Source organism: Marmota flaviventris, chromosome 18 (genome assembly GCF_047511675.1).
Source record: "Marmota flaviventris isolate mMarFla1 chromosome 18, mMarFla1.hap1, whole genome shotgun sequence".
In the NCBI taxonomy this organism is placed as follows: Eukaryota; Metazoa; Chordata; class Mammalia; order Rodentia; family Sciuridae; genus Marmota; species Marmota flaviventris.
Genome location: NC_092515.1, coordinates 33,239,262 through 33,265,591, shown reverse-complemented (window position 1 = coordinate 33,265,591; position 26,330 = coordinate 33,239,262). Strand labels below are relative to the sequence as shown.

Sequence of the window (26,330 nt, the reverse complement as noted above, 5' to 3'; positions counted from 1 at the left end):
CTGGAATTCCTGTTTGCTGCATTCTGTTAGCTGAATCAGACTACAGGTCGGGCCCAGATTCTAGAAGGAACTTCACAGGTATGTGAATACAAGGAAATATAGGAGGCACTGGCCTAATAGACTAGTACAGGGGCTTCAGGCAAGGCAGTATCAGGGCTCCCACCAGAAGTACATCCCTTTTTATCAGTTTTATTTGTGATAGTTTGTTTGAAAAGGATAATTACACTTTTTAATAATGGTTGGAGATCACTGATTTATATCATGAGGTTAGAAAAAGACTTATAAAGACCATATAACCATTCCTTTCCATGTATTCTATGCGGATCTATAAATCTATAAAAAGGTCAGTGATCAAAGGAATCACCGCAGTCCCTGAGCTTCTAGTCTCAGAGTCAACACTGCCAATCCTTCTCTCTTTTCCTCCCCTCTCCTGCTTCTCACTGACTTCCCATCTGTGGGCTTCAACCCATTCAATTCTTGGTTAAACAAACACTTATTGAGCACCTGCTAGGCTTAAGGCATGGTTCCAGGAGGCCATAATTCCAGTAATTTAGTCATTCTAGCCTCAGATACAGCAGTGGTGTGCTGGGTCTGGCTTGGACCGTCTCAAGAGACCTGATTATATGTACCTCTTTCCAACTCCAAGCTCAGCAACAGCATGTTGGTAGCTTGAAATCAGTTATGGCGGGAATATTTACATCAAAAAAAAAAAAAAAAACGGCAAACACTGCAAATCAGGACTCTTTCTTCTGCACAAAGATGTGGTTGTTAAACATTTACCAGCGCACTCTGGACCTAGACTTAAATCACATTCTCTGTCCGGCTGAGATGGCCCCTTTACCACAGTGCATGCCCACCTTCTGGGCTCTAACTTTTCATTCATTTACTCCATCTTTCAATAAACATGTATTGATCAACTACCATATTATTTATATCACCCTTAAAGGTCCAGTTCTACTCCTTTCTCCTCTTTTCAGGCAAGAATGTTGCTAGATTGGATTTTTTTTTTTAATGAAAAGAGAAGTTGGTAATTTGGAATTTATGTAGAATGGCCCCAATGATTGAAAGTAAACAACAAATTTAAAATTTTTTCAACTATTGCCTAAGCCAAAGTAAACACGGCTTGAAGTTCCATTTGGTAAAGGGGCCACCCGTTGGTCATTTTTGATCTAAAGCGTATTTGTGGTGTCTGGGAGTTAGCCTTCCCACTCTCCATTTCCATGACTCTTGTTGCAATGAAAGCACCCAAATCCAGGCACACAGCTGGTGTTTTGCACTCTACCATACATCTATGTATGTTTAAAATAGTGTCCTTGAGACTAAGAATATAGCTCAATGGTGAATGTGTAAGGCTATAGGTTCAATCCCCAACACGCAGACACACACACACACACACACACACACACACACACTCCTATCCGTAACAGCTTCTTTGGGCTCCCTAGTAAAACTCACTTCTCTGTCCCCCTCAGAAGTTGTATTGACCTTCTTTTAATTTAAGGGACATGCCACCCAGGCTGCTACTGCCACAGGGCCTTTGCACTTTCAATTCTCTCTTTCTGTAACACTGCAGTGTTATCTCATGCACTCAAAACAAAGATCATTTTCTCAGAGACTCTCGATTCTTTGAAACCAGATCAAGTCACTCTAATCTATCCTATTAGGACTGTGTTTGGCTCCTTTGTAGCTTGTGACATGAAAATGGCCTTAGATCTTGTTCTGAGGGGTCTCTGATTAACCAACAGCCCTAGCTGCTGTCTTCTGAAACTCTGCTGGGGCCATACTTCCCAAGGCGGCTACCAGCCCATGGCTGAACACAGCAGGAATACCAAGGCAGGTCTGTTCTTGAGAATAGTCCACCTTTTGGATGGTCACTTGTAGCCTTTTCAGAGGCTGGCAGGATTGGTTTGGATCTGGTAGGAGTGGATTAGTTCCAAGAGTGGATTGTCATAAAAAAGTGTGAGCCTGGCCCCTCCCTCCCTAGTCTATTGCCTCCTTGTTCACACCTGTGCCCCTTCTGCATGTGGCAGTTTCCCTTTCTGTTTCCCTGCCATGATAATTCACACAGCCAGAGAGCCCTTACCAGGAATCTAGCACCATACTGTTTAGACCCTTGAGTCTTTGAATCAGGAGCCAAACCTCTTTTCTTTGTAAGTTTCTCAGCCTCAGGTATTTTATTATAGACATATAAAAATGGACTCAGTCAAGTATCCATCTTTCCTTCCTTCCCTCCTTGTCTCCTTCACAGAACTGCTTCACCCTCTGAAGGCTCTCCCAGATCACTCCCTCTGTTCACTCACAGACATTTCCCCCATAAATCTCTCTCATGTGCAGTCCTGTCTTAGCATGCTTCTTGGAGGATTTAAACCAACACAAGCTTCTATGATGTTGATAAATTTAAATATATAAATACAATTTTTTTGCACATACCTATATCCCTGATGAGACTAGAAGAACAGAGACCAGGTTAGGGATTGGTTGTCTTTAGCTTACTGTTAAATCCCAGGACCTCCCACAGGGTCGGGTGCCCTGTAGAGGCTCATGGATACATATTATTTAACAGATAATGGAACAATTCAAAGTACAATTTCATATGAAAATGGAAAGTACAGTTAAATATAATGAGTGTCTGTCTTACCTATAGGCTGTATTAATTTCAGCATGAGAAATGAACTTTGGGCATGTTTCTGGAAAATAAGGTAAGTAAAAAACAGAAGACAAATTCAGTCGGTCCTAGTAGTCTACATGGTCATCTAGGGACTTAGATGAAATTACACTTCCTTGTACTTCCAGGAGGAAACCCTGGTTTTCTTCTTCCCTAAGCCATGATGGTTTGGGGATAGAGAACAACACTACATAGAGTCAACCCGACTTCTGTCCCAGATGGACAACCTCAGGAACAGTAGGCCTTCAAAGAAGTTGGCAGAGGAATTTTGAGACCTGACTTGCTCAGGATCTTGGGCAAGTTGCTTTTCCTCATCAGATTTTGATGTCTGCATCAGTACCATGAGAGGAGTGGCCGGAGGACTTCAAGGCACTTGAAGCTTGGACAACCCTGGATTGGGGTGAGTGTGATCTCTGTCTTGCTCCTCACTGTCTTTCCAGTACCAAACTCCATGATCAGCACTTAGGTAGGTACTCAAAAATCTTGAATGAATGAATGAATGAATGAAAGAAAACATGAATGGAGAATCCCTCCTCTTTTGCCTGGGTACTCTCTGTGTCAGGGCCCCAATCTGGGCCAGCAGGGAAGGCAGGAAGTAGCTGTTTACCTTGGAGGGAGCGGCTGGGTGATCTGCTTGTGCAAACAGCCATTTACCCAGGTGTCAAGAGGAGCAAGCGAGAGAGAACACACATTTATTCCTTTCCTCATGGTAATGATCCAGAAATCCCAGCCCGTCTCTCTGCATTTTTCCAGGCACTGCTGGAGTGGGAGCCCACTGACCCTGCCAGGGGCCAAGCAAGACTCCCACCCTCACTCTTCAACTCTTACTCCAAGTCATTCCCTCTCTGGTCCAGCTCCAGTGGAAATATCAGGGTCTGGAGTCATGCTACTATTGAATGTTTTTGCCTACGTGCTGTCTGTACCCTTCTGCATCTGGGGAGTAAATAGTTTGTGTGGTTCAATGCCCTGTGCCCACAACTGGAAGAGTGTCTTGCCTGGTGGCGCTGCTCAGTAAGTGGATATTGATTGATGGACGATGGGTCAGGTTTGCTCCAAGCCTGCTCTAAGGCAGTCACCAGCTTCAAGCGGGCCTGATGTTCCCACCATTGAAAACATCTCTTTGGGTTAAGCCCAAATCTCAGCCTATCACTTTTTACGGTTTTTGCCACATTTCTTGCTCTTATATAATATGCTTATTTAATTCAGCTCTCCTCCTTAATTTAAATAAATCTACTAAAAATTCTAATTGTATTGCATGACTGTAAATGGAAACCAATATTGCTTTCCCTAAATAGAGAGTAACCATGAAAAGAAATACAATGATCACAACCTTAGGGTCAAGGCAATGGAGGATAGAACTCTGGTTCAGCGTATTTTTCCTTTGTAATACTAGGTATTTTATTGTATGTATTTAAAAAGGTTATTTTGATATAAGGCCCATAGATTATACCAGACTCCAAAATGAGCCAGATGGAGTCACCTTTCTGTTAAGAAGGTGGAGATACCAAGATACCATCTATCAATGGTCCAAGCATGAGGCTTGTTATTTCTTTGTTAAAAAAGGAAAATCAAACAGTGTTGGGAGAGTGTGAAAGACACATTAGCACTAAGCTGCGACTTCCTCCATGACCTAATCAGAAGGACTAAAAGTGAACAGAAAAGACAATGAGTATCTCCATGTTCTTGAGTACCTATGGGCCACGTTAAATCATTTAGGTACCTTGGATTGTGGTAGGGTCTTCAGAAATCCTAGTTGAATGATGCATAAATTATTTAGGGAAAAATTGCAAATATCCTAGTACTGTAATTTTGGAATAATAGCTAGGTGTCATGGTTTGGATGTGAGGTGTCCCCCAAAAGCTCATGTGTGAGACAATCCAAGAAGGTTTAGAAGAGAAATGATTGGGTTAGGAGAGCTTTAAAGTAATCTGTGAATTAATCCCCTGATAGGGATTAACTGAGTTGTAACTGAAGGCAGGTAGAATGTGGCTGGAGGAAGTGAGCATGGGGGTGTGGCCTTTGGGATATATATTTTGTGTCTAGCTAGTGGAGTCGCTCTCTGCTTTCAGATCATTATTTCCTCCGTCACACTCTTCCGCCATGATGTTCCGCCCCACCTCCAGCCCGTCAGCTGTCTATGGATTGAGATCCAAATCAACTTTTCCTCCTCTAATTGTTCCCGTCAGGTCTTTTAGTCACAGCAGTGAAATAGCTGTCTAAATCACTAAATATTTATTGAGGGACTATATGTACTAAGCTCATGTGCAAAGCCTATGTTAAGTAGTCCCCAACCTATGATGGCACAAAACCAATAAGCATCCAACAAAAACTATTTTGAAGTTTGAATTTCAATTTTTCTCAGGCTAATTATATACAATGAGATTCTTTCTCAGGATTTGGGTCACTAGCAGTGAGCCACACAATCACTAGGGTAAACAAAGAGAGTACACTGAGTTACCAGTGTTTGGGGCATACAGGTATGGAAGAAATTATACGCTGTGGTCAACACTTCATCATAAAATCTGTATTGTGTGAGATAATTTTGTCCAACTGAAGGTTAATGTCAGCATTCTGAGCATGCTCAAAGTAGGCGAGGCTAAGCTCTAATGTTTGGTTAGGCAAGGTGTATTAAAATTGAAATTATGATATTTTCAATTTACAATGGGCTTATTGGAATGTAACTCCATGGTAAGTTGAGGACCATCTATTTCTCTTGAGGCTGGAGTTGGGATGAAAATGTTCATGTGATCATGGTCACTTTAAAGTGCATGGCTAATAAAGAAGAGTGAAATTATGGCATTTGCCAATAAGTGGATGGAACTGCAAAATATTATATGTTAAGTGAAATAAGCCAATCCCCAAAAAACCAAAGGCAAAATGTTCTCTCTCACTGTGGATGCTAACCCAAAACGAGGGAGCTTGGGGAGGGGAATAATTGAAATCCATTAGAGATTAGACAAAGGAAAATGAAGGGAAGGGAGTGGGGAGGGGAACAGGAAAGACAGAAGAATTAATTGGACATAATTTTCCTAGCCTTGTATACATGACCAGGGTAACTCCACATCATGCATGACCACAAGAATGAGGACCTGATTAGAATAAGTTGTACTTTATGTGCGTATATTATGCCAAAATACATTCTACTGTCATGTATAATTAAAAATAAAAAAATAATAAATAAAGTGCTTGGCTAATGACTTCAATATCTAGACTCCCTGGAGATATTTTCCTATCATTTATATCTTCAGTTATTTGGTCTTGTCTTCTGAAATGCCAGACATAAATAAATACAAAATTAAGAAGATTTGAGAGTTTGAGTAATTTTATCTTCTTACAGAAAAGATTTCTTTTATTCTTAGGAAACTGGGTAGAGGTAGTAGATCACCTGATTCAATCAGAGATTGAGCTTACTCTACTGTGGACTACATTCTTTCCGAGGGCTGGTCTGCTTTTAGTTTATTCCTCCTTCTAGAGCACAGTGCTTAGTGAATGTCAACTGAAAACCTGGGATGCTTGTCATGACCCCTTTTCCTTTATCAGATTCCATCTTAGTCTGTTTTGTGTTGCTATAACCAAATACTGCAGACTGAATCATTTATAGGAACAAAAATGATTTCTTGTAGTTCTGAAGGCTGGGAAGTTCAATATCAAGGTGTTGGAATCTGGTGATAGCCTTTGTGCTACATCATCCCATGGGGGAAGATGGAAGGGCAAGAGAGCATAAGAGAACAAGAGGGGGTATGACTCATTTTGATAACAACCCACTCTTCGCCTGGTGTGGTGGCACACCTGAAATCACTATGGCTCGGGAGGCTGAGGCAGGAGGATCATGAATTCAAAGCCAGCCTCAGTGAAAGCAAGGCACTAAGCAACTCTGTGAGACCTGTCTCTACATAGGGTTGGGGATGTGGCTCAGTGGTTGAGTGACCCTGAGTTCAATTCTCAGTACCAAAACAAACAAACAAACAAAAAACAAACAAAAACCAAAACAACCTACTCTTGCAACAATTAACCCATTCTGCTGATCACGACATTAAATTCACTCATGGGGGCAAGAGCCCTCATGAACTAATCATGAGGCTGAACCTGTCAACACTGTTGCATTGGAGACTGAGTTTGTAGCACATGAACTTTAGGAGACATAGTCAAGCCATAGCAGGTTCTGAATTCCCATTTTTCTTTTTAGTATGGACAGATCACCAGAAGCATAGCTCAGCTTCTCTGCTCTTGGCCATTGCTAGTGAATCAGAAAAAGTCCTTAAGGGGAGAGGGAGAGCGAATGTGGAGCCCACTTCTATCTCTTTGCACCTGCCGTTTTTTTCTTAGCCCCTTGACCTCACCACCTTGGTAGCTTCCTGATACCCCCAACCCAAGTCATTCAAAAACGTCATCTTGCTTTTCTAGTTCTTATTGATACATTAATCTACAACAAACAAATCTACTATTACAGGCTGATGGATACATTGTTACAAGGGAAAAGCAAGTTACAAAAGAATATGTCTAATGGGATCTTTATTAAAACAAAAAGATGGGGCTGGGGATGTGGCTCAAGCGGTAGCGCGTTCGCCTGGCATGCGTGCGGCCCGGGTTCGATCCTCAGCACCACATACAAAACAGAGATGTTGTGTCCGCCGATAACTAAAAAATAAATATTAAAAAAAACAAAAAGATGGACAATTTGTTAGAACACGCGCAGGAATATAACTGGAAAGAGGAGTCACCTGATCCTTCACATTGACTATTATACCATTATGCGGTATTTCATTTTCTATGTTATATAATTTTGTAATGTTTGGGCTTCAGTTTTCAATGAGGATATTTCATATAAGTGTAGAAAATAATATGATGATTCCAAAAACATAAAGAAATTAAAATGGCATAGCAAAATAACTAGAAGGTGATCTTGTCTTTATCTCTGTTTCCTACTTTGGGAAAACCAAGCTGACAGAATATCCAGCTATATAAGGAACAATAGAGTCTCGTGCTTAGACTCAAGCAGCAGGTCACAGCAGCTTTTCATTAAGTACAGTATAGAGGAGCCTCTTCCATCGGGGATTTTTCAGGTTAGTGAGTTACCTGTAGGGATCCAAATTATTTACTGGGTCTGGTTATCTACTTAATCTGCAAATAAAAGGGAAACCAAAATGATCAGAATCTTCCACATCTAAAAAGAAATGTATATAGCCAAACTAACTTCAGCACACTATGAATTTAAAAAGGACTTTCTTCTCAGAAAAAGAGGCACATACCCACCAAGCGCTATAATTTATAGAAGGGCTTAATTTGCAAACTCCATTTCATTATTTTGCAAGTAAATACTGAAATCCAAATTGGGACGTTAATACTTATCTGTGCTTTCAGTTTTTTTTTTGTTTGTTTGTTTGTTTTTCTGCCTAGACTTCTAGCCCTGTAAGATGATTTTGAGTCTGAATTTTGTTTCCAACTATGTTAACTAATGCTGCCATCATCGATTAAGAATTCAGTACGGATGTCTTCTATTTGCTAATCTATTGATTAAAATACTAGAAAAAAATTTTAAAATTCAGAATCCAGGTCAGAATAAGACTAAGACTCTTCTCTTGGTTGTCAATAATAAATCAATACCTGTATGTACAATTGTCAATATGTTTTGAATCCACTTGATCATTGGATAAACTTAATCAACATTTCCCTTCTCCTCTAGAGCTACCAAGTATTGTATCCCCATTCAAATCTTCTTGGTGAACTCACTTAGCCATTGACTGTAAGAGCCAGCTGTCTATACCTCCTGACCCATATTCCTGGCCGCAGGGGGTTGGACCAAAGGTGAATGTTTGATGCAAACTTGGCCAATCCGATTCTCTATCTCAAGAATTTGACAAAGAGGCACAGAGCCTAATTCTATTCAGGGAGCCATATGTGAAGGTCATGTGACATAGGGGCTGAGGCCACCATCACAGGGCCTCCATGATGGGCCTTGAGACACCTATGGTGAGAAAGAGCAATCTGAGACCAGAGAGAGGAAAAAAGATGAAGAGTCAGTGGTCAGTGCCTATTGGCTTCTTAAGTTCCCATGAATTCTGACTTTATAACTTGTACTTCGGTTCTGTGAGATTTTTTCCTATGGTTTTAAAATAGAACCCCTTCTGGCTTAAGCCTGTTCTATGAGCTGAACTGTGCCTCCCTCAAATTCATATGCTCAAGCCCTGATCCCCAGTACTTTAGAATGTGACCATTTTTTGTACATAGAGCCTTTAAAGAGGTGATTAAGTGAAAATGAGGCACTCAGGGTGGGCCCTCATTCAATCTGATCAGTGTTCTTACTTAAAAAGAAAACTGGCTGGGTGCAGTGGCACACAGTTGTAATCTCAGCAAAACGGGAGACTGCGGTAGGAGGATCACAAGTCAGAGGCCAAAGCCTCAGCAATTTAACAAGGCTCTCAGAAACTTAGTGGAACCCTGTCTCCAAATTTAAAAAAAAATAAAAAGGTCTGGGGATGTGGCCCAGTGGTTAAGCACTCCTGGGTTAAATCCCCAGTACCAAAAAAAAAAAAAAAGGAGGGGGTTGGTATTAGGACACACAGACACCAGGAACATGTGTGCTGAGAGAAAAAGCCATATTTGATCAGGGATGTCAATCCTACAGAAGTGGAGGAAAACAAAGTTCTGCTGTAAAAGTCACCCACTCTGTGGTATTTTGGTATATCTCCCCAACAGACAAATACTGTGAGTTTCAGTGGGTGTCAATGCTTACAGTAGTATGTAACAGAAAATAGACTGTATGTCTTACAACTAGAAATTAGGACAAAAAGAGACCCAGGGTGGGTTTGTCAGTGACCCAGGACATAGGCAAAGATCTCTGTTCTTTCCATGTTTCTGCTCCACCATCTGCAACTCAGCATCTCAGCCGTGACCTTGGGCTCCGTCTCTTCATGTTTACATGGTAGTTGCAACATTTTGAGACATGACATTGTCTAGAGGAGAATTTGTTATATTTGTTAATGTTTCTTTCTAGAAGCAAAAATAATTCTTAGAAACCCTCTTGCACTCCCCTGAACATTCCTTAGTGACCAGAAATGCATCACAGCTAGTGGCTAATGGCTGGCGATGAAGAGAGCCACAGTGAAGGATCTACTCTGGATGAAGGTGATCCCATGGAGAAGAGCAGGACCTAAATAACATGGGGGCATGGTTAAGAAGAAAGAAGGGGGGATGAATCTGGAGGATGTAGCTAACAGTATCTCCTTGGTTCCTTTTACAAATGCTCTTGACAGATCAAGTGCATGGGAGGCTTTGGTAAATGTTACTGAAATAGAGATATCTTTAATATCACTCCTCTGATCTGTCAACCTAGTTTATATATAAACAAAAACAAGTACAAAATGAGTATGGATTTTCATCTTTTCGTAACCCTGAATAATTTAAAAATTCTGTTTGTGTTCTCTCATTTGCTACAGATAATAATTTTACAAAATGTGAAAGTCATCTTTGAGAAGCTCACAGGCCTGAAATAATTTGCTCGAGAACACGTAAGGTTTGCCACTGAACAGTTAAAAAAATGACTAGGGGCACATGTCACTGAGTAGTGATAGATTAGATTAGAATAGAGAAATAAAGAAGTAAAATCATAGGAGTGGAGGTAAGGTAATGAGGACCAAAGGAAACTGATTAAATATATGGTAAAATCTTCATCTAAGGGGTGATTAGTGAAATATTTCAAGAAGATTGATCAAACTCGGTTTCCATAAACAGTTTATAGATGGCTTAATTATATAGCACACAGACTTAATTTGAAATTGGTTCATTTTCCTTGAAGCGCTATTTGTTGAGCATATACTATGTGAAATACCTGGTATTCGGCAGTAATAAAACGGGACTGAGCAAGACATATTTGGTTACTTTTCCTATATCAGTCAAAGAATAGGCTGGACTGTGCTACTGTGATAAGGAAATGCTGACCTCTCATAGCTCAACACCATCAAGATGTGTTTTTGCTCATGTAAATTAGAGGCACGAGTGGCCTTGTACCATCTCTGTACCTATGTCATCTGGAACACTGGGCCTCCAAGGACACCAAAGTAGGGCAAGAGACCTAAGGAGGATGCTTCCTGACTCTTAATTGTCTCGGTCTACATGCTATTTCTACTCACAGTCTATTGGCCAGAACTGGTTACATGGCCCCTCACCCAACAGCAAGAAAGGCCAGAAATACAGTGGGCAACTCTTGAACATTTGGTGAGCACTAACTGTCTCTGCCATGAGCTTTTATAATAAATACCACGCACAAAGTTGTGTTGCTTCTTTATTCATTTATAAAGTTTTCCTGTGTAAGGAATCACTATGTAAACATCATTTTAATGACAGCTTCTGCTTGAGGAGAAAAAGCATCACATTACCTTGCTTTCAGACCGTGGGTATAAGAAGATAAAGAAAAACAAGTCAGTACTAAAGAAAGGTGACATTTTTATTTCTTTGCCCTACAGTGAGGTAATAGAAGGAAAAGAGCTCAATTTGCATCACTGATCTCCTGCATACTACTTTTGGGTGTTTAAGCAAGTCATTTGGCTTCTGTGGGCCCCCTTCTTCAACATAAAAAAAGCGAATGATACTTGTATCTACCAAGAGAGATGTCGTGGGATTAGAATTGAAATGCATATGTGTGTGCGTGTATGTGTCCGATTGCTATATGTTCACATAGCACCATTACTGCTACACCATATTAATTCATTGGATGCTAAATAAGTCTGCTGCATACAGGTCAACGCAAATTTGAGATCAGAGTTTCTAGCTGCGATGTTCACATTGTCTTTCATGCAACCTCCTGCATGGAGGGTAACTCAGCTCCTGGCCTTCAAAGCTCCATTAAGTATCCCTTCTAGTCATGGCTCCTCCCCCGTGACTTCTCAGCATCTTACCTCATCAAGCTCTTCCCTTCAACACTCACTCACTGCTTCGACTGAGAATCTGGAGAAGTCTCTCAAGACCACTTTCCATGTCACTGATCTCATTATTGCAAAAGAATGGGGGTCCCTTCCTACCAAACCAGTCCCTCCAAGAAGATCATGCTTTCTGCCTTGCTGACACCAGGCTTGGCCCCCTGACCCGCTTTGACCAGTAAAAAGTGAGTGGAAGTGATGTGAGCAGAAACTTTGAGAACTGCAGCTTCTCTCTATTCTCTCTTTCTGCTACAAAGACCAACAACATGACCCAGATAGAAGTGTCGGCTTCAATTTTGGAGCTAAAATGCAAAGTACAAAAGAACAGCCGCTGATGTATGGTGGACAGGAATGTGGCTGAGAAATGGTCCTTAGTGGGGTAGCCCATGAAGATATTATGGGTTAATTTGTGCGGAAGCATAATCTATTCCAAAAGTTGATGCAAAGCTTAATCCCCACCACACATATAATTTCTTTGTAACTTTTGAAAATCTCCTTCCCTTAAGACATATTTTTCCTCCATTACCTCCCTAAGATACTGTCTATCAAATGCCTTATCCAGGAAGCTTCCTCTAATTACACTGATCCCAAATTATCTCACCTTTCTATAAGCAGCCCCCTCACATGTTATTTGTAACAATAACTGTAAAGAAATGTTTGTTGACTACATTAGCAAGGGAATGCTTCTCCAGTGGCACTGATTGGGATGTGATATTTCATTATTATAAAACTTTCACTGGTTCTTATAATATTTTGTGTGGACAAGGGTCATGCTTTTTTCATTTCTGGAAACTTTGAGTGTGTTAGTCAGCTTTTCATAGCTGTGACCAAAATACCCGACAAGAACAATTTAGAGGAGGAAACATTTATTTTGGCTCAGAGTTTCAAGAGATTCAGTCCGTGCATGGTTGGAGGTGAAGCAGAACATCATGGCAGAGGGTGTGGAGAAATAAAATTGCTCAATTTTTGGCAGCCAGTAAGGAGAGAAAGAGGGAGAGACGGGGGGGGGGGGGGGGGGGGGCGGGGGGGGGCAGCCAGGGAGACAAAAATCCAATCCCAAGGTCCCAAGGGCAGGTCTCCAGTGATCCACCTCCTCCATCCACTCCAACCAGCCTACTGGTGCAGTACAGTACAGTATTCCTTTCCAATTATTAGTCCACATATGGATTAATCCATTGATTAGGTTTCAGTTCTCATAATCTAATCATTTCATTTCTTAATAGTCCTGTGTTAACATAGGAGATTTTGGGGGACACCTCATATCCAAACCACAACACTGAGTAACATATACTTAGAAAGGCACGTAGAAAAATAAATGCCATGGGTTTTGGTTCTGGATAAGATGGGAGGGAGTATTTGCACTCTACCCTGTCTTTTGCATTGAACATATAAAACTTACTACTTCAAGTCCACAGCAGGAATTCAGTTGGTGATGTTTGCAAATTAGAGAACTCAGCAACAGCAGACCTGTAGTTTGGACTGATAAATAGGTTTCTCTAGATCTGTTAAATGCAAAAACTCCCTTCACCTCCTTTCTCTGGGTTTGAGAATTGGCCAGTTTCACATAGGTTGATCAGAAATACGAATCTTCCATAATTTTGTTGTTTCCACTGCTGTGAGAGACTAATAAGGTGGGTAGTGATCTCACCAGATTTGTGACTATAGCATCCCCAGGAAGGTGTGGGGAGACGCACATAACGAAGTGCCCATCCTCCCCGGGGATGACCAGAAAGAAAAAAATAGGTGATGAAGGATGGTTTCAATCCTCCGGGTGACTTTTACATGACCGTCTGCATACCTTGCAGAATTGGCCTTATTTTACAATGAAGGAAATATTCGGAAAAATAATAGAGACTCTTTCTTTTAAAAATACTTATTTCATCCCAGGAAGAAATCAAACAAAGACATGGTAGTACTGGTCAGATAAGTCAATACACAAGGAATTTGGATGGAAAAAAAAATCAAATATGGATTTTTAATTTAAGATCTAAAAGAATCCAGGGAACTCATGGAATTGGTTGCTGGTGAACAAGGGAGGGGACCAAAAGGAGGCAGAGGAGCCAATAGGTAGTAACAGAGGTCAGTCTGAGGCTCAGCCACATGAGGTTTGAGGGTGTTGGTTTCCATTAGCTATTCCGCCTAAAGATATTCAAACCAAGCACCAGTTCTGAAAAACCTTCAAAACCTCATTGTGATCTTCCTTCCCTTCCTGTCCTGGGCTTCTAGGGGTGTATTGGGTAAGTGGAAGAAAGGAAAATAGTGGTGCTATTTCTCTGCACAACTCTAGGGGGCAGCACCCTCACTGATCCATGTAACAGAAGGAAGGTGTATTTTCCTAGCCTACCAGCAGCCTCAAAAGAGAGGAAAGATGGTGTTTTCCCTGAATCACTTACCAAGACCACCCTTCTATTAGATTTATATTACATGTTCTTCATTATATATTATACATTCGTTCATTCCCAGAGCCCTTGTTTGGAATTTTAAAATATTTTCCTTTTCTTCAACATGTTGTTGACACAGGACAGAGTGAGTGGATAAAGCTAAATGATTTTACCTGCTCTCTTTGAAAAGAAAAGCTCTTGTGCTAACTAGCCTCATTTCTTTAAACATGTTTTTTTTTTATATGTGCAAATCCTCTAATCTAACTTGTAAAACGTTTAATATTTTGGATATACGGTTTTAATGACCATCCGAAAGTCACAGTGGCTGGACAATGGGAGCTGCTGGACTATTGTGCATTGGCTACAAAGCCATGAGGTGGCTCTTTCTCTCGGGTCAGGAGGTCAAGCTCCACAGCATTAATTTTGCTGAGTTTCTTTGTTATAAATAACAAACAAGGTCATTTATTTTCATTTTCTTGTTTCTAATTGCATGCATCGACTCCCGAGGATGAACTCCATAAACAGGTGGCTGGAATGCTGGGGAGAAAATTTGAAACTGTTCCAGAAAAAGAGGGCATGTCCCACTCTGGCGAAACAGTTTGATGAGGTAGAGATTTAGTCACTGCAGGATGCGCACCTGCACTATTACTCGAAAAGCAAACACTCATCTGTTTGGCACGCACAGATCTATGTAAATTAGGGGAGATTATTTTGCTGCTAGTTCTTGGCTGTTCTGTGATCAAATGCAATTGTTTTCTCTTTCTTAAGAAACACAATCTTTATTAGTCTCAGTTCTGGGTTACTTTTTACAATTTTACTGTTAACAACTGCTGAGTTATTAAAAATAACATGCCATATAAATTAAGCCAAGATACAAACTATGAAAGATATTTATGTGCAATGCTATGTAGATCTGTCAGGGAAGGGTTTAATGAATATTTGCCTGAAGGTTTTCTCGCTTAATGCTCCTATAGCTCTCCCTTAGTGAAAAATAAAATATGGACTGACCCCCACCCATTTGCTAAGAAAGTACTGGATCTTCAGCTCCCATTGTTCAGCCACTGGTCTTTGTGGGCTGCACTGCGGGGGGCCCCTCCTGCTGTAAACCCTCTGGGCTTCCTGATTTTCACTCTGTATAAACCTCCTCCCCCTTCACTACCTTTTGTCTCTTTGGGGGAAAAAATCTTTTTCACTTGAGCAAAATAAAAACTACCCGGTATTTGTTTCTGGAGTGTAATTATAAACTTCATTGTACATTCTTCCTGGCTTTGATGCTTATCTTGAAGAGTTCAGTGAAAATAAATTGTTTTTATGAAAGCAGAGAAACCATTTGATAAACACACTGTCTCTGAAAATTGTTCCTGCAAAAGAGGTCATTCTTTCACTTTAGAAGAAATAGAATATATTTCAGAAAACAGGCAGGACAGCAGTTGAGGATTTCTACCAATACGGATCCTTTTTATTTTTTTGAAGATAGGGTGTAAATACACTGAAAATTGCACACCTCCTGATTGTGTCGAGTGTATTGGTTTCTAAAACAGCTTTATTAAAGAGTTACTCAGGTCACGAGCAAATACTTGCTGCATTTCATATTTCTGAGAATGAATTCTTGGTTAGTACTCTTTTGCTACTAGGGTTTTGGGGTTACTGTTCCATAATTACTATATATCTGTCAGAACCTATGGGTGTATCTATTCTTAGTAAAAGTATGGTACACAGGGAAAATGCTTGGTTTTTCAGAGTTCTTCTTGTGCCTTGTGGCACAGAGGCCAACCTGACCAAAACTGGGTATATATACACAGAAAGAAAGAGCAAAACTGAATATATATTTATTATCTTGGAGAAGGAAAAGTTTGTTTATTACCACCCCTGCCATTTGCCTAGCTACTGTATTTTTTAACTAAAGTAAAAATATCAAAACAGTTCGCATTTCCAGACCAGAAAAGTTTAGATTCATTGAAAACTGAAACTAAAAATGATAAGTTTTTTTTTTTTAACACTATAATTCCTGTGTGGAACACTCTCCTGGTGATTAGTTTTAGATCCTGCACTAGAGACACCTAATGAGGGCCCCAAGGTCAGAATTCTTCCTCTATACCATGTATGTGTATGTTCACTATTGTGAAAACCTTCAGTAGGTCTTGATTTTATCTGCATGTCATTTAGACTGTGAATGTGAAGTGTTGATTCTCTGACATTGAAACTCTATTAAATTCCATGGAGTTGAGTTTTATGCACATATTAAGAATCCAGGCTGGATAGGAAAGCTATGCTTTATGACATGAAGTCAAATTCAGATATAAAACCAACTATCAGACATTTTACCAATATAATACATTAGCTGTTACTATGGGAATACACGAGGAGAAACTTGAGGAGCTCTGGCCTTGTTAATTTCCATTTGGAGCTGCTGTTAATTTGGCTACATTACATATTGCAAACAAGGATCATAATATTTGGATAGAACTTTTCATCACCCAAACTCACGAGAATTAAACTATATATAATGTTTAATAGTATCCTCATCTCATCTGGGCAAGCAGAACCCAGAGGGGTTAAATTACTTTCACAGATTCCGAAAAGTAGGAGTCTCAGTACAATTTCTGGTTATAAAACTCAGCAGGTTTAGGTTTAATGCAGTCCTCTTGGGGACCTTCTTGCTTAATTTGGAGGCAGGTAAAGTAGAGAAGTGAAGTTTTCAGGGTTCTGTCACAGTGTAATTTCCCTATTATGTTAAAGTTTATGTATTTTCCTTAGCTTGTTTTAGGGATTCTTGGGTGATGTCAATTATTCAATTAGAAACATCAATATAATAAAACTGTTTTGATCCAAATCATATAAGAACCTTAAAGAAGTTTTCTTATGTTTGCAAAGTGTATTTTGGCTGCACAAGGGATTCTTCTGTCCTCTTTAATCAATAACTGTTAGCACTGTTCAGCATAAATTCAAAGCATATTTAAGATGCATTCTTGGAGAAGTTTCTTCAAATTCAAGGCTAACCTAGTATGAAGGAAACCTTTGTCTATGGTATTTCAGGAAACAAGACTGCCCACAGACTGAAAAAAGGTGACACCCTTGAGATGACAAATAGCATGACAGTTAGAATTGCCTTACAATTTTTAGAGCATCACTCGAAAACTTTTAATGGAAGGGCTTCAAATCCCCAGGAACTCTTAAAATTAATTGGCATTTCAAATGCAACGAAGAGTTGAATCAGATCAGTTCTAAATGAAGCAACACATGATCTTAATTTTAAAGTACACAAAGGTTCTAAAATAGCAGGGCATAAAAGGCCCTACCCTTCTCCTCCCAAGGTAGATTGTTCTTAACCAAACCAAGAGGTCCTGGATACACTCTTCTCAAATCCTTCCTTAACCAGATTCCTGCAAATAATCTTCCACTATTTAAACATTCTTTCTCTCTCCTCTTTTTTCCTTCCTTTCTTCTCACCTTATTTCCTTCCGAACTGGCCTTTGAATTACTTGTTTATTGCAAACACACCGTGTATGGAGCATGGCCCTGTGTCCTTGGGATCCTGCAGTGATCTGGTGGTGTGTCCTGTCTCCTCTTTCCTGCCTTCTCTTACACCTTTCATGGAGGCCTTGAGTCTGGCCTCTTTCACACTATGTGTGCATTTGTTTATCAGATTGCTTCTCTCAATATCAATGATAGATGTGACATGAGAAGATCTCCAGGTGACTGGATGGGACAGGGCTTGTGTGCATGTATGCATGAAAAGGTGTGTAAGTGTGTAAGTAATCCACTTCAGAGTTCTTTTTAAGGACTTCCAGTGTCATGTTGAGATTCTTTCTTATTCACAAGTGCCTAAAATAGTGCCTCCTACATTTTAGGTACTCCAAAATAGTTTCTGAATGCATGGAGACTGGATAAAATCAAGGGACAGCCTTCCCAAATGACCAGTGATTTATTTTTTCTTTCTAAATGGCTCTATACACACATCTTAAGTCTCATTTATTTTTTTCCCTCTAATCAAAATCTATACTCCTAACTTTGTTTACCTTCTAGCCTAAATTGTAATAATAAAATGCAGACCAATGAGTACTGTCCTCCTCTGTTTGCATCCTCTAAAGCAAAGACTTCCAAAACAGCAGGCAAAGATGTTCTGGGGTGTGACTGGGCATTCCTAAGCCCTAAGAATCTCTTGGGGCAAGATTCTCACACTTCAGTTTCTTCTGAGTTTTAGTGCTGCACATCAGCCCAGGTTCAATTCCTGCTCTGACAGCCAGCAGGCTTTCACTTCGAAGAATATTAGTATGCCTGATTCTGGAGGTCTGATTACAACTTCAGGTTTACTCTGTCTGGAACTTTGATTATACTTTCCTTCGTTCTCTGTAATCAAGCTCAGATTGCTCCGGATGAACGGCAGAATGAGCAGAAGGTGAGGCATTTACAAAGAAAAACTCAGCTTCCCAGCCTTTTGGGCTCCTTTTAAGAGCTATCTGGGGGGGGGGGGGAATTCTTTTCTGGCACCCCAGGTCAGCAGGCTGCTCCTCTCTTGTGGCCAGACTCTGCACTTTACACCATTGTTAAATACTCTAAAAGATGCTCTCTTTCTCGACAACAGGTGGCCACTGCAACCTCCAGCTCTGATTGGTGGAAAGGCCACAGGCGCCCAGTGGCCCAGAGAAAGGGCCTCCACTTTTGCGTTTCAAGAACTTACTCAATGGGGTGTTGTCCTGATAATATCTCAGCGCACTGCCAATTTGTGCAACCTGCTGGGCCATTAGGGAGCGCCGCTGGGTTGTCAACGTTAAATGGAGACTCGGGATCGGAGTCAACCCAGGGACAATGTGAGCAGTTGTTCCTTTCCTGAACACACATAGCTTTCTTGCAGTCTCCCAACCCAGGTTTCTGCTAAGAGAAGAGCAAATACACACACTTTCACCTAATTGAAGTTTATTTTCCCTGCTTGGTTCCAGAAAGATAATATTGAGTGAAGGTACACATACAGGTGTCACAAGCCCGAGTGTCTACTTTGGAGAGAGAAAAAAATAAAAAACCCGTGTAATGCTTGTCTGAAAAAGTTCAGGCCCAGGGCCAGCAAAGTATGATCGAGGAACGACACTGTTTGCGCGTGTCTGATGAAATATTTCGAAAATTCTCTACTTTTAAAGTAGCTCACAAGATAACTGAGCCGGGGACCGGGAGCAGATTCCACAGACTCTCTAACGTTTTCTTCCGCCAAGGCTGAAGGCCAAACTCTCAAATTAACTCACAGCAATAAAGCCGAGGACAGAAAAAAAAAAAAAAAATGCAGCTTAAAGAAAGAGAAAGAAATAAAGAGGGGGTGGGTGAGTGCAGTATGGGGAAGTTAATCACCCAGAACCTTTTAGGAAAATAGGGACATTTTCTCTCTGAGAACAGTGAATGATCCGCCTAGATCCAGTTACTCAAATGCCTTTCGAATACAAACAAGAGCAAAGAAAATAAGAAGAGAACCGACAGGAGGCTTAACCCGGGAAGCTTCAAGTCTGCCTACCTGTGAAAGGTCAGGCCCCAACACCCCTTCTGAAAACTACCACAGGTGTACATGGGGTCCCGGGACCCGGCTACCGGGAGCCACGCGTGCAGGTTGTCTGCTGGGAAAGGTGTGCCCACGCAAGGGACCTTCGGGACACAGGGCCGGGAGGGTGGAGGGGCCGAGGGACAGACCCCCACGGGGAAGCATGGGGACCTGAGGAAAGCGAAGGAAGGAGGGGCGGGTCGGGAGCGGACCGCGTGGGGATGCTGGGGCCGAGGCGCGCGGGGATCGGGAAGGAGGAGGGTGGGACGCCGGGGCCACGGGACTTGGCGGCGGTGGGGCCGGCCGAAGCGGCCGAGGAGAGGAGGGGAGCGAGGAGCGCTGCGAGGCAGCGGGGACAAAGAGGACCGGAGAGGGAAGGGGGGTGAGGTGGGAAGAAGAGGGGCCCGGGAGAGGGGCGCCCGCCGCGCGAGCGACAGGGCAGGCGAGGGCTGCTCCAGGCGCGGGGTGAGCGGCTGGGCCCGCGCGGGGCAGGGGCCGGGCGGGGTCGCGCGCGCGGAGGCGGGCCGGGCCGGGGAGCGCACCGGCGGGGCGGGCGGCGCGCCAGCTGCCCGCGGTGGGAGGGGCGGAGCGGCGGCGGCGCGGGGAGGGGACCGGCGGCGGAGGCAGGAGGGGGAGAAGGAGGGGAGGGGCCGGGCCCCTTGTCTCCGCGGCTCCTCTCCTCAGTCCGCCCGGGGAGGAGGAGGAGGAGCGGGGCCAGCCGCCGCCGCCGCCGCCGCCGTCCCAGCCTTGCCCAGCGCACCTGAACTCGCCGCGCCGCCCCGGGCCCCCGCGCTGTGCCCCGCGACCTGGGCGCCTGGCCCGCGCGCAGGCTATCTCGGTGCCCCGGCGGGGCGCGTCCCCCGGGCCGCCTCCCGCTCTCCCGCGGCTCGCGTGGCCGCGCCTTTGTGTGCGGCGATCGCGGCTCCCGGGCTCCTTGGGCTCCGGTCGCGACGCCCCTCCAGCCCCGAGTCCCGCGCGCCGACCCCGGGCGCCCCCAGTCGGGCGCCCCCGACGGTGGATCTAGCGGTTGCGAGGAGGCGGGCACCGGCCCCGGCGAGCCCCAGTCCCGGCCCTCGGCCCCGGGCCAGGCTCCGGCATGGATGTGAGGTTCTACCCCGCGGCGGCCGGGGACCCCGCCGGCCTGGACTTCGCGCAGTGCCTGGGGTACTACGGCTACAGCAAGGTGACCGGGCCGGGCCGGGCCAGGGGGGTGGGGGGCAGGGGCCACCTCCCCATCCCGGGCGCGCCCCGCGCTCCGGCTCACCGCTTGCTGCACTTTTCTTTCCCCTCTGTCTCCCTTAACCACTCCTTTCCCTTTGCGCCTTCATCTCTGTCCAACTATCCTTTCTACCCCTTTCCACCCCCCCCCCCCGTTTTTTGTCCTTCTGCGGGCGCTCTGCGCGGCCCCTCCGCCTCTCCTCCCACCTCCTCCCCGACTCTCCATGCTGCCCCAAAGCGGAGCGAAGAGCAGCCGAGGACTGAAAGACTGGACTCGCGTGTGATTCTTTGTTGCTGTTATTAGTAAACACGATCGCAGCCCCCCTAACGGGGGGTGGGGTGGGGTGGGTTGGGCAACCCTGGGGTCCCTGATCTCGTGGTCCGATGATCTCGCCCCCCTCGGCTCAGTCCATCTTACCTCCCCCACCCGCTCGAGAGCTGGCCCCGGGGCCGCTTAGGGAACTGGGGAACGGAAGAACAAACTTTTGAATGTTGCCCTGCCTGGACCTGAGATAGGGGGGTGGGAGAAGTGGTTGGGATCCCTGCAGGTGGGCTCTGCTACCTTCCCGCTGGGGCGCTCTGGACCAAGGAACGGAACTGCCCGCCCCTCCCGGGTCATCGCAAGTGGCTTCTCATCTTTCATTTTTGGGGGCGGGGGTTAAGTTTGGCATTTCGGGGAGATCAGAGCTGCAGACCTCCACACCACGCCTTGGGATCACCCTACGCTCCTGCACTCCCCCCCCCCCCCCCCCCCCCGCGCCAACTTTGAGAACCCAGTGTTTCAGGCGGCTGAAGGTGGATCGAAGGCGGGCTGGCGGCGCAGCGAGTCGGTGCCGGGCTGTAGCCCGGGTGCCAGAGCCGCGCGTGCTCCGGTTCTCTGTTCTCCCTTAAGCCTCCAGGGCCGAGCTTTGGAGAAAGCATCACCCCGAGGGCGACATTCTGAGAAAGACCCGTGCTCTGTAGGGCCTGAGCCTTTTGAAATGTGGTTTTCTTTCCCCTCCCCCCTGCTCCCCCCTTTCTTTCAAATACTAGTTTGTTTATGATTGCTTGGATAACAGAAGAGGAAATAAGGAGGCTGCTGAAAGAAAGGTGCTATACAAAACTAATGAATAAATAACAGGAAGAGGAGGAATTGTATCTAGAGTGAGGGACAGTTTGCTGTGCCCGGTGGCTGATGGAGGCTCGTGTTCCTTCCTATTTGTTTGTACTTCCTTCCCAACTCCAGTGCTGAAGTTTGTAAAGACCATTAGGATCGCTCTTGTTCTCCCCTGTGCCATCGTGGGCCAGCTCCGCGTCTGGCACACAGGGCCCTCCCAATAAGCACCGAACGAAGGGACTTAGTGTTTTTAACCCCTTGATGGTAGTGTTTGGGGGGGGGGGGTGGGCGCATTCGTGCTCTCGGAATTCCAAGAGTAATACATTAAGCACTGGAAACGGAGCAAGAAAAGGCCGATGGCTGTTGTCAGAGTTAAGGATTGGTTTTTGTCCTCTGATTTTGGATTTACTCAGGTTATTAAATGCTTTAAAAAGTCCCCCATGTATGCTCAGTCAGGGACTTAGGCAGCCTAATTAAGTATGTAGTGTTTCTGAGAATCCACCTAATTGTTCCAGTGGGGTATTATTTATCTCCTTACAACTTAGCCTATGTGTGCCAGCCTTGTATAAACCGGGCATGCTTTTATTTTGGGAAGCTATTACCTTGTCTAATGTAACTACTTCTTTCTCTGATTCAAGATCAGCAACACTCGAATGACACCAAAATAGAAACCTATTGTACTAATCCAGTCACTGCAATGCGTGGCAAATCTCTGTTCACTAGGATCCAAAGGTACTTCAAGGGACCAGAGGAAATTGTGGATGTTTTTTTGTGTGTCTCTTTTTATCTTCCGAGAAAGACTATTTTGAGTCAATTTAAACTCAGCATACTTATTTCAGGGAGGGCACATAAAGCTTGGAAACAGACATTATTTATTAGGATGCTTGTTGAACTTCAGAGTGTGGTAGCAAGCTGGTTTGCTGTCATCTTAATTGAGCTATATTTCTGAAATAACCTGCTGTCTTAGTAATCAGCAATCTGATCATGGTAAGTGCTGTAGTACCCAACTTGTGAAAGTTAGGTACAGCACTCAATATTGGGAGGAATATAATTGTACTTATTCTAAGGGGCATTTCCATTTACTTACAGGTAAAAATATATTAGAGTCCTTGAAATAAAGCATTCCTTAAGTTGAGCCACAATAGTATGTTTTCCTACTCTCGATTTTCTATCTCCCAGTTTTATTCACCGTAATTTTTCTTTTAATGTAGTAGAAGAGGAAATGTTAACTTTATATAAAACAGCAAGTGCTAATTAAAGGTTTATAGCATTTTGTTTCACAGCTAACTTATGTGTCTGAAGTGGTGCTGTTTAGTGAGGTTTATATTAAAAATGTAAAACCTAGCACATAAAGACATGCATTTATTTTATATAAAAATACCTGTAATTATTAATCTCTTAAGACTTTAAATGACTTGCATTATCTTTCTGGATGGGAAATGATGAATTTCCAAAAAAAAAGTATGTTTTTGCCCTTTCTTGTTTTAACGACCATCTGGGAAACTTTAGAAGGAACACAGAACTCTCGGCTCCAGGCGTAACAAGTGAAAAGTTAGCGCTTATCTTTAAATTTATTTACAAACCGTGAATAATAGGGTTTCATTCATTTCTCTCTTTAACAAATGACCAGAGTCCTTTGTATAAATTATATGTGAGTGTATTATCTTTACATTCGGAGTATATGGATCCTTTTTAAATGTCAGCGCTCATGAAAGTGTACTCTGTCTATGGAGAATGGATGAAAGAGTTTTGAGGGTTCAAAAGTCATTGCAAGAAGGAGAATAACTTCAAATAAAATATAGCCAGGATCATTAAAATCAGTTAATAATTCATGAACCAGCCACTGATGTATAAACTTAAAGTCATCTCTATTTTCTAAGGGCTAATTTCCATTTTAATTTCAAGTGGAAAATCTACTGTTTGAACATTTCTTTCTGTGATGTGGCTAACAAATTAAACTAAAGTCTATATGTTTTTAAAAAAATCCTTATTATATGATTCAAGTGAATTGGTGACCCACTGACAATGTATATGGAATTTCTTTCCCTGGGTTCAATTAATTTTCTCACCAGTAAGAAAATAATATGTAAAGTATCAATTAGCATACAGTTGTCAGAAGTCTGCCACCCCAAAATAAGATTTGTGTTTTGAATGTGGGTGTAGGTGAGGTAGAACTATATAGTAGGTTAATGATAAACTTGGATTAAATTCTACTAGCTTTTTCTTCATATTTTGGGGGGTTTTCTTTTCGCTTCCAAATATAGCTATTGTCTTCTTATCCTTAATGATGATTAGTCCTTTGTTGTTTTTTACTCAGTCCCAAATCTTCTTTTAAGATTATTATATGTATTATTTATTGATCACTCTACTTAATTAAGACATTCCATGTTGGAGCTTTGACTCCACCTTATAGGGGCTCTACCTCGGTTAGCTGAAAGAGTAAGAGAAACTGAAAGGTAATTTGTCATTTGTCTACTTTCCTGGGGATCATGGTTCAAATTGGGAATACATTGAGAGGAATTTGATGGAACCTCTTCTTAGACTGATATCTTAAACTAGCATAAGAATTAATTGCTATACTTCTGGAGGTGTTGAATTTTGAGAATAGGTTGGGATATTTCCATATCGTTCCATACAAGATATTGAAGCTGTGTTGTGGAAGAGAAATAAGGTTTCTCTAAAGACCTTAGACCAGGGGTCTTGCACTTAAATGTCTGTAGGGACAGCCATTTAGTTTAAATGAGGATAGAGTTTGTGACCAAGTGGAGAACATGCTCCACTTAAAGGGGTGGCCTTGTTTTATCATTAGTAGATTGCTCCCATGCCATCATCTGGGCCCAATATCTCCACATTTTCTAGTTTGTCTTTTCAAGAGAATGACAATCTGAATTTTATATGAAATATCCCAGATTCTAAATGTTGGCAGTAAATTAACAAATAATTAAAATCATTACATGGAACCCTCAAAACATGCTTTTTTTGTGCTACTTCTTTGAAACTTTTGTCTTACAAATTTATATGCAGATGAGAATTCAAAAATGAATTTTTATAAGTCATTTGTGGTTTATGTTCAACTATGTGGGCAGTTCTGCATTCAACTCTGTGGACAATTGAATGGGTGGAATAGACCTGGGTAAAGAAATTTGTGATAGCTATAAAAGAAGACTAGACTTATGGCAGAGTGGTTGGATTCAGGTTATACTCGGGTTCTTCTAGAACTTTGGCAGGACCTAAGCACTATGGATCTGGGCTCCCCTCCACAGTTGTATCAAATATTGAAATATACCTGTATCCTCCATTTAACATGATATGATATGACCCCATACCTGAGTTGGTCAGCTGACTTATGCCAGTGTGTAGACACTTGATTTTGTATTTATTCGTTTTCATTTTATAGTTCTTTTGGTTCTGCTTGCCTCATTCATTTTCTTCTTCATATTTTACACATTTTTGTAGGCCCTCGAGAAGCTTGCAGTTTGGTCAATTGTGACTGATAGATAAAATGGTCCTGTTGCCACTAACTGGAGATCTACAAACACCCCAGTTGGCTCTTCCAAAGAGGGACATGGTGATGAAAAATGCCGAGTCTGGTAGAAACAAGCATATGGTTAGCCATAGAAAATTAATTTTAGTCATGTTAGATGGAGGCAATGAGTGTATGTGGTCACCATGTTCAAAGTATGTGTTGATATTTGAAGAACCAGCTCCTTCAGGACACAGTCTCAACTGGATGCTGGATGTGCTTGATGACTTGTTTCATTTTATTTTTAAGTATTTTTTTTCAATCCCAATTAGTTGTCTGTGTCTAAAAAATCTTTGTATGTAAGTCTGGATTCCAGCTTTTTTTTTTTTTTTTTTTTTTTAGAATTAATCATAAAATTGGCAATAAGGAACCTGCATTCCCTGGGGGGGCGACATCTGCTGGGGGCCCTTCAGATGGGCATGCAAACTGCTGTAGTTCGCCATGATCTCTACTTTCTCTTCTCCTGCTCAGCCCTCTGTGTGCCTCTCAGGTCTTGGGAGCCATTGAGTTTGAAAACTTTGATAAAAGAGATGAAATTAAGAAGGAACAAATGATGCTGAAACCTAGTGAAAGGAGGTTACTGTCACTGGAGAAATTACAGTCCAAGTGCACTTTGTAGGTAGTAACATGTGATCATTTTATAGAAGTTGTTTCTCAACAACTTCGTCATCCACAAGAACCACCTGGAGAGCTTGTTATAACGCATACTTTTGGACTTTACTCCTAGAGATTCTGATTCATAGGTCTGGGGTGGGGCTCCCAGGAGATGCTGCCGGTGTGGGGCTGGAGCCTATGTTCTGAGGAGCACAGGGCAGAAGGCCTTCCACGGTAAGGTACAGTTTGCTTTTTGTGTGTTCCTAGGTTAGAATGGCTTGGGTTGAAGATAACAGAGAACCCAACAGAGCGATGTAAACTAAAGACATTTGTTTACTTACAAAGAAGTCTCTAGGTAAGCACTCCCAGTTTTTTTGCATGGTTCAATCCTTCCTTGAAAGAGGCCTCTGATCT

At 42.7% G+C, this 26,330-nt stretch overlaps 1 protein-coding gene across 2 annotated transcripts in view; it reads left to right on the top strand.

Moving 5' to 3' along the window:
* The first annotated feature begins 20,581 nt into the window (after nt 1–20,581).
* Nucleotides 20,582–26,330, top strand: part of Tox3 (TOX high mobility group box family member 3) — a 102,626-nt gene continuing 96,877 nt past the window's right edge. For both annotated transcript variants that reach the window (XM_027939187.2, XM_027939186.2), the window contains exon 1: nt 20,582–20,668. In XM_027939187.2, coding sequence (XP_027794988.2) covers nt 20,582–20,668 — 87 coding nt within the window. The remainder of the gene's footprint in view (nt 20,669–26,330) is intronic.